The 13,254-nt window shown below is 36.4% G+C and overlaps 1 protein-coding gene across 3 annotated transcripts in view; it reads right to left on the minus strand.

The window, feature by feature from the left end:
- Positions 1–13,254, minus strand: part of ITPR2 (inositol 1,4,5-trisphosphate receptor type 2) — a 485,309-nt gene that overhangs the window by 237,375 nt on the left and 234,680 nt on the right. For all 3 annotated transcript variants that reach the window (XM_007967992.3, XM_073020570.1, XM_007967993.3), the window contains exons 33-34: positions 7,009–7,137; positions 5,717–5,837 (exon numbers count right to left, since the gene is read on the minus strand). In XM_007967992.3, coding sequence (XP_007966183.2) covers positions 5,717–5,837; positions 7,009–7,137 — 250 coding nt within the window. The remainder of the gene's footprint in view (positions 1–5,716; positions 5,838–7,008; positions 7,138–13,254) is intronic.

The following is a 13,254-nucleotide window of genomic DNA, read 5'->3' on the forward strand; positions in this document are numbered from 1 at the left end:
ACAGGGTCTGGCTCTGTCACCCAGACTGGAGTGTAGTGGTGGGAACATAGCTCACCGAAGCCGCGAACTCCTGGTCAGAAAAGATCTCCCACTTAAGCTCCTAAGTAGCTAGGACTACAGGTGTGCACCACCATGCCCAGCTAATTTTGTTTTTGTTTTTGTTTTTGTTTTGTGGAGACAGGGTCTCACTATGTTACCCAGGCTGGTCTCAAACTCCTGGCCTCAAACCATCCTCCCACTTTGGTCTCCCAAAGTGCTGGGATTGTAGGCATGAGCTATTGTCCCTGGTTGAAACTTGGATTTCAAACCCAACTCAAATACTTATTAATTGGACAAGTTACTTAACCTTTCACTATCTGTGAAACACCTAGCCTATGGATTACTGTCAGTCAACAAACACTTACTAATCTGCTTAGTCAAGAACAAACACTTTCAGGCTCCAGTGGTGAAGAAAGGAAAGTCCCTCTTTTTACAGCTTACATTCTAAAGAGGGGTGGTGCAGACAACAACGAAGCAATAAATAAACAAACAAGCTGCTTTCAAATAGGGACAAGAGCTAAGAGGAAAATGAAATGGTCTAAGATGATAAGGAGCAGGAAGAAGCTGAGACACTGCATGGGGGGGCAAGTGTTCAGGAATACTTCACCAAGCACTTATATTTTGAGCTGAGATCTGACTGATGGGAAGAAACCAGCAAGTGACAATCTCCAGGAAGAGGATCCAAACAGAGGGAATGGCATATGCAAATGTCCTTAGGTGAGGAAATGCCTGAAGCAGATAAGAGATTCGGAAAGAAGGTCAGTGTGGTTGGAGCAGAGTTGGAGGAGATGGAGGGTGATGGGAAAAGATCGGACTAGACGCAGCTCAGATGAGGAAGGGCTTTTGTAAGTGCAATGGGGAGTTGTCAGTGGATGAGTGACACGCTCTGGTTTACATGTTAAGATCCTCTAACAACTGTACACGCAATGGATTGCAGTGGCACATTTAGTAAGGACACTCTTCTGTCATCCATGTCCGATGATGGTGGATTTGGACAAGGGTGACACAAAAGAAGGAAAAAGAGAGATTCTGGAAATGAGTCTGACAGAATTTGCTGCTGTGTTTAATGAGAGTGAACAAAAGGGAAGAATCCATTGTGACACCTAAGGTTTTGAAAGAGTACTAACTGCAAAAGAGTTATTTTTCAAGTAGCACAGAAATCTGCCTCTTGCAGCTGCCATATATGAGCTATAATTCTGTCTTTGGGAACCTGTTAAAAAAAAACAGCCCATTCTAACCTTCAAAAGTTTAAAAATAATTATTGTGTTCCTCCTCAGATTTCATTTCTTTGTTTAAATATTTCAAATGTTTTCAAACACTAAAGTGAGGTGATTTTAGATCCCTTGATGACTGTGAGGGTTCACTTCTGAATGTGTTCAACTTTGGTTCTCTGTTTCTATGACCAGCATCTAACAACAACCAAAAAGCATACAGTCTAATCATCATTAAGCAGAATCTGCTTTTCACCTTCATCCTAGGTAACAACTTTCTATTAATTTCTTTTTGACAGCTACTTTATAGTTGCCCATCAAAATCTAATATGGGAGACAAGAAGAGTGCCTGTGATGATGTAAGTTAGAATGAAATGAGACTGTATCAGGCTGTTCTTGTATTGCTAAAAAGAAATACCAGGTGCTGGATAATTGATAAAGAAAAGAGTTTTAACTGGCTCATCATTCTGCGGGCCACACAAGCATGGCCTCTGCACCTGTCCGGCTTCTGGTGAGGCCTCAGGAAGCTTCCACCCTTGGTGGAAGGCACAGGGAGAGCAGACGGGGTCACATGGCAATGGCAGGAGCAAAGAGTGGGGGCAAGTCCCAAACTTATAAACAACTAGATCTCACAGGAACTCACCAAGTAAGAACTCACTTATCACCAAGGGGATGGCACTAAACCATTCATTAGAGATCTGCCCCCATGATCTAGTCACCTCCCACCAGACCCCACCTCCAACATCGGAATCCCATTTCCACATGAGATTTGGAGGGGACAAATACCTAAACCATATCACAGACTCTAAGGAAGGCATACGTGGACCAATGGGGGAGAGTTCAGATTTGGATGTAGGAGCCAAGGATGGTTATGGAAGAATTTGAACAGAAAAACAAGTTGAGTAATGGGAAAGATGTTGAGGAGTGGCAGTGGTGGGAACTGGAGAAAGCTAGTGTGAGCCATGTGGGGGCATCCTAGATGTAACAGTGAGGAATCTAGCCTTAGAGTGCTAGGTAAAGGGATGCTGCTGAAGGTTGGGGACGTAGTGTTGATTTTTTTAAACCAAAAGAAATAATTTCACTTCAGAAAGACTACTCTGGTATCAGGCTTATTTAAATAAGGGAAGACAGAAGGAGATAATATTAATTTCTTGCAGTGGTCCAAGAAGAAAGTAATGAAGGGTTAATGAGGCCACAATGGGGGGAAGGGGAGGGGAGGAACAAATGCAGAGGGAGACTGGGGACAGAATTTCCAGAGCTTTAACTGTTCAGATGGAAGGGACCAACAAGGAAAATGAAGAAGGCACGCCTTCTCACCAAGAGGAAACTGAGATTGACACGGAAACCTCACTCTTCACGTATCTGGATTATACACTTCCATATAATTATTTTTAGACTTATAACACATGTCTTTATAGCATACAAAAAGAAACCAAAATTTCCTCTTAAATTAAAATGTTTTGGCCACTACGGAAATGGTAGGAAATGAAATCTTATTACTTAGAAATAAAAGATGTATTTAAACTAATATAGTTTCAGTAACTATATTAAGCCCCCAAATCTGCAATTCTATGCATGAACTGACTGGATTACACAATGCGTATCACTGAAGTCAGAATTCAGAAAGCAGTCACAATATGGAATTTCACTTGTGGCTCCAAGTTTTTTCTCTCAATGTATACATATGATCAACAACATGCCCGCTATGCCCGGTGTAGGGCCAACTGGCATTTCCCCGCCTTACGTTTGCTAAATTTGAGGAGTGGAGGAGAAGGAACAAGAGGAGTGAGGAGAGAGAAAGAAGGAAAAAGAGGAGAGACTGCCTTAATATGTGAAATACAGAAAAATACTTAGCAGCTAAGACAGTGTATTCCTATGTAAAAATTAACACCATCATGTTTTTTTGCTTTTCCTTTGGATTTTATCTTTTAATGGTTAATGTGTTTCCTAACTGATTTCACCCAAATAAAAATGCATTTACTGCTGTTTCATTATAACTTGAAAGTAATATCAGAAATTACATAAAAGTGTGAAGAAGAAACCAGATCCACACATCATTCATGCACCACTCAGAGATAATCAATGTTAAAATTTTATTTATCTCTCTGAACACTTTCCTCTGTGTATCCTTTTAAAATAAAAATTAGGTTCTCTTTCTTTATTTCTCCTTCTTTACTTTTGTGTGTCCTTCTTTATTCTTGATACGATACAATTGTGACCTCTTCCTCTTCTTGTACCTCGTCATTTCCCCTCCCACACCATTCAGTTCTAAAATCTTTAGGAGGAGTGCAGCACAGAAAGTATCCATGCTGGGTAAGATGTGCAAAGGAGCCATGGCACTCCAGAATGTGGAGGCCCAAAAGGGAGTGGAAGGTCTATGTAGCAGGACTGCCTGCAGAGAATCAGTACTCAAGTGGGGTGAGGAGGGTGTCCATGCAAGGAGCAGCCTGGTTACAGGCAAGGAGTGTATCCATGCAAAGGAGTGGCCCAGGATAGAGAGGTAGAGGCCAAGCCAGGTGAAGAAGATCCCCTGCAGAGCAGCAGCCTGACCTAGCACCAGCCCAAGGGAGGTGCTATGTTTTGATTGTGTCCCTCGAAGTTCGTGTGTTAGAAACTTAATCCTCAATACAACAGAGGTGAGAGGTGGGACTTTTAAAGAGGGAAGAGCCCTTGTGAATGAATTGATGCTGTTATGAGTGGGTTAATTATCCCAGGGGTGGGTTTCTAATAAAAATGTGAGTTTAACCCCCTTCCTTTTACTCTCTCTCTCTCTTTTCCTCTCTTGCTTTCCACCTTCTGCCTTCCCCATGGGACGATGCAGCAAGAAGGCCCTCACCAGACGCAAGCCTCTCCATTCTGGACTTCCCAGCCTCCAGAACTGTAAGAAATAAATCTCTATTCTTGATAAATTGCTCAGTCTCAGGCACTCTGTTATAGCAGCACAAAACACAGTAAGCACAAAACAGACTAAGACCGGAGATGAAGACAACGTCCCTCCATAGGAGGGTAGCAGAGGCCAAACTGCAAAAGGACAGCATCCTTGTGGGGTGTGGCCCACCAAGGGGCATCCCAGCTCATGTGGGCTCTGAGGTGAGGAGGGTATGTGCAAAGAATGGTTCCAGGTGTGGAAACATTAAAGTTATTAGTTTATTTGAGGAGAACTAGCATCTTTATCCATTGAATTTTCCAATCAAGAAATTATTTGTTTCTCTATTTATTAAAATCTTTTATATCCTTTAATATAGTAAAATTTTATTCTCTTATATTAAGTTTATTCTTAGATGTTTAATGTTTTTGTTGCTATTGATAATGATGTCCTTTTCACATTATGTTCTCTTTTGTGGTATACAGGAAGTCTATTAAGTATAATACTCATTTATAATTAATTACCTAAGTCAACTGTATTATTAGTCTATTAGTTCTACTAATTTTCAATTGATCCTCTTGGGTTATAACTGCCTTTCAATGTATTGAAATTAAAATTGGGGCTGTCACTAAATTTTGTTAATATAAAAGAACCTAGGTCAAACTGCAAACAGAAAGAAATGAATAAAAACATTTTAAATAGTCATTCATTAATTAAGTCATTTATTCATTTCTCACATATTTGTTGAGGTATGCTATAACCCTGGCCAAATTACATAACCTATAAAACTCTCTGTTTTCTTAACTATAAAATGTAAATAATTTACCTATCTAAGGACTAAATGCTAAGTGAGATAATGCATATAAATTGCTGGCATTGCACATGATAAGTACTCAATAAATGTTAACAGTGATGATGACTGATAATGAAATATGCTATAAGCTGTCGTTCCCAATGCCTGCAGAGCTACCATTAGTTGAGAGGATGATCAAGCTCTTCCTTTTTTTGTTCAGTACAGCCAAGTGTGCATTTCTTCTCCTCTCCCCTCCACCATTGGGGGAATGACCCTAATTAACTTATTCACTTTCTCTCTCTCTCTCTCTCTCTCTGCTTACCTCCCTTTAGCTGTAATTCCCTTGCCTTCAATTTCATTTGTAATTTCTGAAGCCTTCTATATATAATAGGCCCTCAATAAATACTGATGGACTTCAAACAAAATTGGAAAACTACAAGACCCTCAAAAAGTCCTATGTCATATGAAGGTATTACTAAGTCAGGTCACTTAATAGACAAGACAATTCCATAATGAAATCTGAGGTAATGATTAACTAAAATTCTGTAAAGTCTGACTGAGCCATATTAAAGTTCCATATGCAATAATATTAAATTTAAGATTTTTAATATAATGATTATGTCCTCCTCCCAAAAAGTATATGCAACATTCGGAATCATTTGCTGATGGCTGCTCTTCAATTTCACAGAAAACATGCCTGTTTTCTTATTGAGTTGTAAATTGGGAAGCTGCTTGTGGTGCCCATTAGCCAAAAACCTAATTTCTTCCAGAAATGTAAAAATAAGTAAAACTCAAACCATGACTTACCCACTTCAGCCAAAGTTCTGATACAGGATTCCACCGAGGCTTTCTGTGACGGGTTTGGCCAGGTGCAATTGTAAATTCTGAAGGCAGATTGCAGTAGCTGAATAAAAACTGGCTGATGTGTCTAAAACCAGAAAGAAGGTAGGCAAAAAGATATGCTAAACCATTAACAGCCCTGATGCAGTGTCTATGCATTATGAGCAAGGTTCACCAAAATAACATAAAATACAATCTTTCAAGTTTCAGTGCTAGCTAATAAATATCTCATTCATCAAACATTCATTAGGTACTCTCTTCAGGAGAGGCAACATGCTACACACTATAGAAAATGGATTATTTTCATTTTAATTATATTCTAAACCAGAAAAATATGCCATTTCCTGAAGCCAATGACATGAATATTTTTTATAATCCATGGTTTACTCCCATGTGCAAATAAGCAGGTGTTTCTGGGTTGGTTGGTTTGTTTTGGTTTCATATGATGGGCAAGTAGAGGAGACAACCATTTTGAACTACAGAAACAATTTCCTGTGGTTCTATCTGATGGTTTAAAATTTTTCCCTAAAGAAAGTATAATTGAAATGATATTTTAGAAGAGTAATACACAATCACTGTAGAATATCTGTGGACCATTGAAATGTAAATCATCAAGAATCCTACAACACAGAGATATAGTATCAATATTTGAAGACATTTACTCCCTGATATGTATGTTTATATAGTCTTTACACAAACAAATTTGGATGATACTATAATGGAATTCAGTGGCCTAATATTACTTCATGTTTATTTTCTTGGTCATCAATTTTTCCTTTAAAACATGATTTTTAATTGCTATATAATAGACCATCCTACAGATATATCATAATTTATTTAGCTTTTCCTCCTTTTAAGGATGTTTAATTGATCAAATTTTTAGTATTATAAATACTCGGATTAAAAGTTTTATTATATAAAACTTTGTTAATTCTATTAGGATAAGTATAACTTCAGGGGCAAAATGTCTATCATTTAAAGAATTAACTGTGCAGTTATTTCAACACTTGGCAAACAACATACAGATATGAAAGCTCTTAGTCTGCTTAGAGAAAGGGGAAAAATAATTCAATTTAAAGATGAGGTCTCTTTATTTAAAATAAAGTTTGGTAAACTCAGAAAGAGGCATAATAGTAAATAATATAAGAGAAGAATAAACATCTCAAGTATAGGAAATAACTTCCTGAGCAGAAAAAATTTCCCCTACTCAAATAAGAGAAACTCTTTGCAACAGAATGTTTTGCAATTCTTTGACTTACCTGGAGGCTGGTACTATTGTCTGAAAAGGGGGAATTAAAGAAGCCGCTCACAATATTCATTATTGACTCAGTAACACACTTTTCCAAAAAGATGTCTGCATGTTTCCTGTCTGCAGTTGTGTTGCAAACCTGGTGAGAAAAACAAAACAACTCAGTATGTTTTATCACATTTTTAAACTACAACTCAGTATTGGAACCACCTAAAAATCGACCTGAAATAGTTGTCAATAACATTTCTTCTGTTTTTTAAAGTTGCTTAGAAGAGAAGCATTTCAGCCTGAAATCATGAAAACTGTATCATTCTTCAGTAGCTTCTCCATCAAGTTAGCCTGTCATTTCAGCCTTGAAACCAGAATTCTTTCACAGACCCCCAGCCTCTTCTTCCTAATTTGTTTCTCCCTTCTCTAGTACACCAACCTCTCCCTCAGCCTCCAAGTTTGGCTTTGCTGGAGAACACTTTTCCACTCAATGTAAGGTGACCAAAGATGAAACAGTCATTCTAAGTATAAGAAAGGTGATTAATGGTAGTTAGTAATTCCAGACATTTTCACTCCTAACCCTCACTCAAATTGCAGGACACAAACACAGAAAGCATCTGGAGAGGAAAACAGATAGGTAGGAGAAGATAAATCAAAACCCTCCCAATAATGTCAATGTTTTTATCCATGGATTATCTGAGAAGCATGGAAGTATAGGTTTGCATGCATTCTTCTCAGAGTGGACTCAGCCAAAGAGACAATGCTGAAGCTGGAGAAAGACCAGAAAAGAGCAGCCCTGGTTCCTGCTGTGATCTTTACATCTGATGAAATGAGGCAGTAATTGGTCATTTTGCATTTTGCTATAAATTTCGATGTCAGCATGATCAAATTGCAAAAGCTAAGACACCTAATTAAAAACACACGAAAAAAAGTTGGCTGGTGAAAAGACAGAAAAACATAGAGATAAAAAGAAAAAGAAGTGGGAGTGGTGGGCAGAGAATGTGAGAAAAGAGTGAAAAACTGCAGCAGAGAAAGAAAGTTTAAATTTTCACAAAATTGTGGTGGGTAATATGGGGGCCAGATGTTCCAGACGTTCTTAGACCATCCAAATTTTTATGTAATTTTTAAAAATTTTCAATAAGTTGCTTAACCAAAAGAATAAGTCAATGTCACTTAATCTGATATTGTTTAAAAGGCTTTCACACAAATTCATAAAAGAGAAAATTTCCCTTCTCAAACCATGTGTCCCAGGGCGTTTGTTTTGGGATCTCAGAACACTAATGCCAGCATTTGCCAAATGGAGGTGGGAGAAAGAGAACAGGGTTTATTTTGCGTCGAAGCCACCTCCCATCTGAGCAGTTTGCTTTTTCCTCATCTATTAATTGACCCCTACCTGACTTTGTTTTTAAAGATTTTTAGTGTATCTAATTTCATAGGGTAATTGCAGGCACAGTGCAATTAACGGAAATAAATTACATCAAATTATGTAATCTTCTAGTTATTGTTCTAGCATATAACTTAGTGCCTGGCACACACAAGATGTTCAACAAACGTTTGTGAAATGAATGAATAATTTAGTAAATTTTTAAATGAAAGAGGGATAAAGGACTCTTATTTTGTTTTAGGTTAACTTTAGGTTGGGCTATATTCCTGGAACATCTAACCTAGGATTAAAATTTAATTTAATTTACATGGTCCCAGATCTAATATAAAATTGATCTTCCTATGATGGATAAGAATTAGGATTTACTTCTTTTAGCATCTTCCTAACACTTGCTTTACAGTGAAACTTTCTGACACATAGGTTAAAAATATAATAAAGTTGAAGACGTAGCAGACCAATTCCATCACAACCAAAACAAAAGACCTCCCTCATTCAGCGACATTTCAAGGAATTATGTGGGGCTCTCTAGAGTCATTAGAGTATACCACACTGCATTTTCTGCAACTGGACACTTGCCAAAAAGCCATCCAGAAATTTGCTTTTTAGTCAGTGGATTAATAAAAATAATCTATTTCTGGATCAAGACTTTTTTCAAAATCCTGGGTACGAAAAGTCTGTGTTTTACAAAGCTACGTGGAACCTATTACTCAGTTCATTTAAACAAGAAATTCAAATAATTTTTCAGGATGTTTTTTCTGTCCCCTATGAATGACAACATTTCACCTTGCATCTTATAATATCATGGACAGCCAAGAAATGTAGGAAGCACTTAAGAAAATCTTTTAAAATTTTTCAGGAAAAAGAACCTCATACATATGAACATCTCCTTATTTTCTTTTATTTTTATTTATTTTCTCTTTACAATAAAGATTGGACATGGCTCAAATAAAATTACATCATATCAAATTATATTTTTATGTGTAATACATACAGTTTAAAAGTTTTAATCCATTTGCACATATTATTCACATAACATTCTTTCCTATAAAACACTTTCATGTACTGCCATTATCTAAATACTTATTTTAAAAGGCTATATTTATTCCATCATTCTAATGCACCATCATGCTTTAATCCATTTTTGGAATGAGTTGAGGTACACATTAGCAATATTACAAATCATTTTCTTATCTTCTTAGTTATTTCCTTCTTGCTCATCTTTTATGATGTGTGTGTTTTTTTTTTTTTTTGTTTTTTTTTTTTTTTTTTTTTGCTATTATAAAGAATTGTGCAAAATTACTGTATTTACTTTCAGATTTTTTTGGCATATTTCACCAAAAGAGGAATCAACAGATGAGGGTATGCAGACAGTTTTATACTGCTTGCTAGGCTGATCCTCTAAAATAATAAATTTACAATACTGTCAGCAAACTATCCACAGATACACAGGATGTTCCTTATTACCACCAAATAGCTTTTGCTTTGGGGCTCTAGTTGTATTCATCTAATATGAGGTTCTTGCAGGAGATTATAAAGTGGAAGAGAAAGAAGTCAGGCACCTACTCTACCTCTGCCTCCATCCCCATCTCCCTCTCCTTGTAGGGGCTTCTGTGTTCTGGATACAGCTGCTACTGAAGCCCTTCCTCCACATCTCCAAGCTTTCCTTAGGATCTAGTAATAGTGCCTGCTCCACGTACCCTCAGGGTCTAGAGGTGGTAAAATCCCTCAGTACTCTCCTATCCCTTCTTGTTAAATCTGCCCTTGTTTCTTGAATTGTGCCATGTGTTTCCTAGTATAACTGACTGCTACATCAGTAAATTATAATTGTTTTTATCAATTTAATTATACCTAAAAGCTATTTTTTATTTCCCTCGCTGTTAACAAGGTTGGCCACTTTCCGTGGAATCATTTCATTTCTATCTTCTGTCATACACAAACAATTCAAGCCCTGTAAACCATTTTCCCAAAACCTAATGATTGTATATTTAGTATGAGTAACATATTTTGATGAGCTCTTTTCAGTTGTCATTTCATATATAATTTTGTATTCCATTTAGAATATTTCATTATATTTCATTGTGTAAACTACTTTTCAATATCCAGGCACTGTTATTTATTTTGTTCATTACTATTTACTAATATTTAATATAAAGAAGAAAAAACTCCCTCTTAAAAAGAAAAGAATAGTCTATACATTTTTATTCTAGTTTTTAACTCTTTAAAACATCTGCAATTTGCTGCTGTAGGTGACCTAATTCATGAATTGATTATTTTTTCTCCATATGAATATTCAATTGTCCTCAAAACATTAATTAAATATTAATTCCTGCTTCATTCCTAGGTTACTTGAGGTTTGTCTTATAGTGTGTCACTATTGACTACCTAAATCTCTCCCCAAATCTCTAATACACTCCATGGATTTTTAAAAACTATTTTAACCTAACTCCACAGAATGAAATGATTTCCAATCTGTAATATGTTTCACAACCTGAAACAACCAAGTCGACCATCATTGTCTTTTCCAAGAAAAAAAAAACCCATATTTTGAAATATTTGTCTTCTTCTACTTCCAGATGAATTGTACTATATATTTGTCGGATTTAATGCCCTATCACATAAGGACACAAATTATTAAATTGAAGCTACATATTGGACTAGAAGTTAGAACAATGAATCAAACAAAACAACACCCCTACTCTATTAGAACCTTTTTCCCAATCAAGAGAGACACACAATAGACAAAGTAATAAATATATAACATGCTAAGTGGTAAAAATAAAGAAAATAACAGACTAGAGAAAAATAAAGCAGGGCAAGTGGTACAGGGAATGCAGTAGGCAGGGTGGGAATGGTCAAGGATTCCTGTTTATTTAAACAGCTTGGGTGGTATCCCTATATAAGGCAACATTTCACAAAGAACTGAAGTTGGAAGCAGCGATCAACATTTCTGTGAGAAGAGCAAGTAAAAAGTTGTCTCTGCCATTAGGATATATGCTCCTGGACACCAGGAACAAGCCTATCTTGCTCACCACTGGACATGCAGCACTTCAGCACATAACAGATATTCTACAATTATTTGTTGAACAAGCAGATATTAAGTGAAATTCTAGATACAATTGTGTCTGAACTTCTCCCCTTGCATATATGATGTCCTTCCTCTCTTCTGCTCTAAAAGTGACTGCTACCCTTCCAAGGATGATTGTCTATGGTAAATAAGTTACCATATGTTGAGCAGCACTGTCCTACAGAACTTCCTATAATGATGGAATCGTCTATATCTGTGATGTCCAGTATGGTAGCCAGTAGACACAGGTGCATACTGAACATTTGAAATGTGGCTAGTGCAAGTGAGGAACTGAATTTCTACATTTTATTTATCTGAATTAAAATTTACATTTAAATAGCCACAGTTGGCAAGTGGCTACCTCACAGGGCAGTGCAGCTCTAGAGCCAGTTGCATACTTTTGATCATAAGGAATACAACTCCTAAGATCACTTTAGTGTTTTACATAGACAGAAAAAGTGTTCCTCTAAATATCTGAGGGGATATCTCATATTTATTTTAATTTGCATTCCGTTACTTGTGAGGCCAAAACTTTTCCAAGCATTTGCTTTCTATATCTCCTTTTTATGTGAATCATCAGGTCATACACTCAAATGGCTTTCTTAGAATTCTAAATTCTTTTTTTAAACAGACAACATTTTCATAACAGCAATACATATTAACTGTAGGAACTCTGAAAATACAGAAAATATAAAATGAAAAAATGAAAATTATCTATAATCCTATAATTCAGATAAGACTATGATTAACATGTTGGAATTTTTTCTTCTAATCTTTTTGGTCTGCCAATTATATTTTACATAATTGAAATCATTCTAGACTATCTGTTTCACATCTTCCCTTTTATACTTCATGCTTAAGTATTTCTCACATTATTAAAAATTCTTTAAAAATAATCTCAGTGACTCTAACATCCACCATATAGATATATCATAACTTACTTAACCATTTCTCAAATATTAAATATTTAAGCTATTTCCTACTGTATATTATCATAAAAGTATGTTGAGCTTCTTTGACCATAAATCCCTTGTAGCATTTGTTTTTGTTTTTGTTTTTTTGAGACAGAATCTCACTCTGTCTCCCAGGTTGGAGTGCAGTGATGCCATCGGCCCACTGCAACCTCTGCCTCCCAGATTCAAGGGATCCTCCTACCTCAGCTCTCCAAGTAGCTGGGACTACAGGCACATGCCACAACACCCGGCTAATTTTTATATTTGTTTCGTAGAGGGGGTTTCACCATGTTGTCCAGGCTGGTCTCAAGCTCCTGGGCTCAAGCAATCCGGCTGCCTCAGCCTCCCAAAGTACTGGGATTATAGGTCTAAGCCACTGCCCCGACCCTTTATAGCATTTCTAATTATTTCCCAAGGACAGATTTTTGGAGGGTAAATTACTTGACATATTAGAAAAGTATGAAGAGTTTTTCTAAATGCTTTTTACAAAGGCTGCATGAAACTATACTCTCATCAGCAGGGTATGCAAATACATACCCTGAACCATCACCGACATTTAATATGCTCTTTCCAAGCTTGCAACTTAGATGGTTGAAATTGTGCACATATACCCTAGAACTTAAAGCATAATAATAAAAAAAAAAAGAAATTTGGATCTTATTTCTTTTTTGTGTTGTTTTAAAAGTTATTAATATTTGAACATTTTTCAGAGGTTTATTTACTACTTGTATTTCCTGTTCTATAAATCATGAATGCTTTGTTTTTCCCATTTTTCTATTAAATTGTTAAGAGTTTTTCTTATAAATATATGTTAGTTCTTCATGTGATGGTCATTGCCCTTTTTAAAACTGTATCATAGCTATTTAC

The sequence above is a fragment of the Chlorocebus sabaeus genome, chromosome 11, assembly GCF_047675955.1.
Source record: "Chlorocebus sabaeus isolate Y175 chromosome 11, mChlSab1.0.hap1, whole genome shotgun sequence".
Taxonomy (NCBI): Eukaryota; Metazoa; Chordata; class Mammalia; order Primates; family Cercopithecidae; genus Chlorocebus; species Chlorocebus sabaeus.